At 42.4% G+C, this 2,500-nt stretch overlaps 1 protein-coding gene across 1 annotated transcript; it reads left to right on the plus strand.

The window, feature by feature from the left end:
* Nucleotides 1-339: 339 nt before the first annotated feature.
* On the plus strand, nt 340-1,547 carry LOC125040176 (actin-like). Its single transcript, XM_047634714.1, has one exon. The coding sequence runs from the start codon at nt 340-342 to the stop codon at nt 1,471-1,473; it is 1,134 nt and encodes a 377-aa protein (XP_047490670.1). The 3' UTR covers nt 1,474-1,547.
* Nucleotides 1,548-2,500: the final 953 nt, after the last annotated feature.

The raw sequence follows: 2,500 nt of genomic DNA on the forward strand, positions 1-2,500 counted from the left end.
GCTTACAGCCAAGACCCTTGAAATAGGAATGATTCTTGATTAATAAACTGTATCTAATATGCCTGTATCTGAGGAGACACTGATCTGTGCCTATGTATCACACACTCACGCACACGCCACACACAAGAGAGCATATACACACTTACACATACACATAGACATCTTTGTGTCAGCGTGTGTGTACGTTTATGTATGTGATAAGTATAAGTAGACGAGATAGTCTATTGAGTGAAAGGATTAGCATAACAAAACAATGTAAAACTATTGTAGGCAAATGTAAAAGCTGACAACGTTTTCTCATTTCAGTCGAACTCCTGCATTCATCCTTGATCTTCCATCATGTGTGACGACGAAGATCAGTGCGCGCTTGTGTGCGACAATGGTTCCGGCATGGTCAAGGCCGGCTTCGCCGGAGACGACGCCCCTCGTGCCGTCTTCCCTTCCATCGTCGGCCGCGCCCGTCACCAGGGTGTGATGGTCGGTATGGGTCAGAAGGACGCCTACGTCGGTGATGAAGCCCAGAGCAAGCGTGGTATCCTCACCCTCAAATACCCCATCGAACATGGTATCATCACCAACTGGGACGACATGGAGAAGATCTGGTACCACACATTCTACAATGAGCTTCGTGTTGCCCCTGAGGAGTCCCCCACACTTCTCACTGAGGCTCCCCTCAACCCCAAGGCCAACCGTGAGAAGATGACTCAGATCATGTTCGAGTCCTTCAGCCTTCCTGCCACATACATTACCATCCAGGCCGTGCTGTCCTTGTACGCCTCTGGTCGTACTACTGGTCAGGTTTGCGACTCTGGAGATGGTGTGACCCACGTGGTCCCCGTGTATGAAGGTTTCGCTCTTCCTCATGCTATCCTTCGTCTCGATCTTGCTGGTCGTGACCTTACCAACTATCTTATGAAGATCATGACTGAACGTGGCTACTCCTTCACCACCACCGCTGAACGTGAAATCGTTCGTGATGTTAAGGAGAAGCTTTGCTACATTGCCCTTGATTTCGAGAGTGAGATGAACGTCGCAGCTGCTTCCTCCTCCCTGGACAAGTCCTACGAACTTCCCGACGGTCAGGTCATTACCATTGGCAACGAGCGTTTCCGTGCTCCTGAGGCTCTGTTCCAGCCTTCCTTCCTGGGTATGGAATCTGCTGGTATTCAGGAAACCGTCCACAGTTCCATCATGAGGTGCGACATTGACATCAGGAAGGATCTGTTCGCCAATATTGTTATGTCTGGAGGTTCTACAATGTACCCTGGCATTGCTGACCGCATGCAGAAGGAAATCACTTCTCTGGCTCCTTCTACCATCAAGATCAAAATCATTGCTCCTCCTGAGCGTAAATACTCCGTCTGGATCGGTGGTTCAATCTTGGCCTCTCTCTCCACATTCCAGGCTATGTGGATCACAAAGGATGAATACGATGAGTCCGGCCCTGGCATCGTCCACCGCAAGTGCTTCTAAATTATATGGATGAACATAGAGTAGGAATATATACCGAAATGCATTTACATAAATAATAAATATCCAAATACCAACATGGTTTATTATGCAATACCTTCGTAGAAAATACACTTCAAGATCTTGAGTACTTATGAATAATCAGAATGAAGTAGATATACATAAAAAACTAAAAAAGAATGGCGAAAGCGGACCACCAAAAATACACATTTGTCAAGGATGATAATTTCGGTGGATTTACCATAATATCAGCTGATTTTCTTTACCTGATACAAGACCAAAATTATTTCTAATTCGTAAGGATACTATTATGTTACAGTTCTAATTTTTCGAATTAAATAATGTCAGAGATATCAAATAATAGTCATTTGCTTTTGCTCTTGTTTCCAAACATTCATCACTGTCACATGGAGCATTATTGACCAGCATTAACATTCAAAGGGAGAAGTAACCCTCTCACACTTCACGTTCAAATCCGCTAAACGACTCCATTATTCACATAAAAATATATTTTGCGACCAATTGTGATATAAACTTATTCAACTTATCTGTCTTTAACGGCAGGAGATTCTGTACATTTCTTTCAATTTGATTCAGAGGGAGTAATCAGCGTCCACAGATGTCACATTAGGGTTAGCGATTCTGTTTGTTTATTGACATTAACGTTGACAAAATAAAACATGTTAAAATTGGTGAATATTACTAAATAATATGATTTACATATAGATGACTGATATATATGAGGAACAATTTTGATACAACGCTGGGTACTTAAATTTCATATCATACTTGCTTTAACTTGACGTAATGCTGTACAAACACATGAAAATATGTTTATATGATCCGACTGACTGTGATCTTCACTTATATTAATTGACTTCGACTCTTCATTGCATAGTTTTTATACCTTGGGAATGAGAGAAGTGACAGCGAATGCGGCTACTGCTAATCTTTACAATTTTGAAACTCGAGATGCCATTAATAGACGAATATATAGTCATACCTTCAACACTACACTGCCTTGGTATAG

Source organism: Penaeus chinensis, chromosome 28, assembly GCF_019202785.1.
Source record: "Penaeus chinensis breed Huanghai No. 1 chromosome 28, ASM1920278v2, whole genome shotgun sequence".
Lineage (NCBI taxonomy): Eukaryota > Metazoa > Arthropoda > Malacostraca > Decapoda > Penaeidae > Penaeus > Penaeus chinensis.

Bases quoted from the DNA above. Each gene is read 5' to 3' on its own strand.
- LOC125040176 (XM_047634714.1), top strand. From the start codon at position 340: ATGTGTGACGACGAAGATCAGTGCGCGCTTGTGTGCGACAATGGTTCC.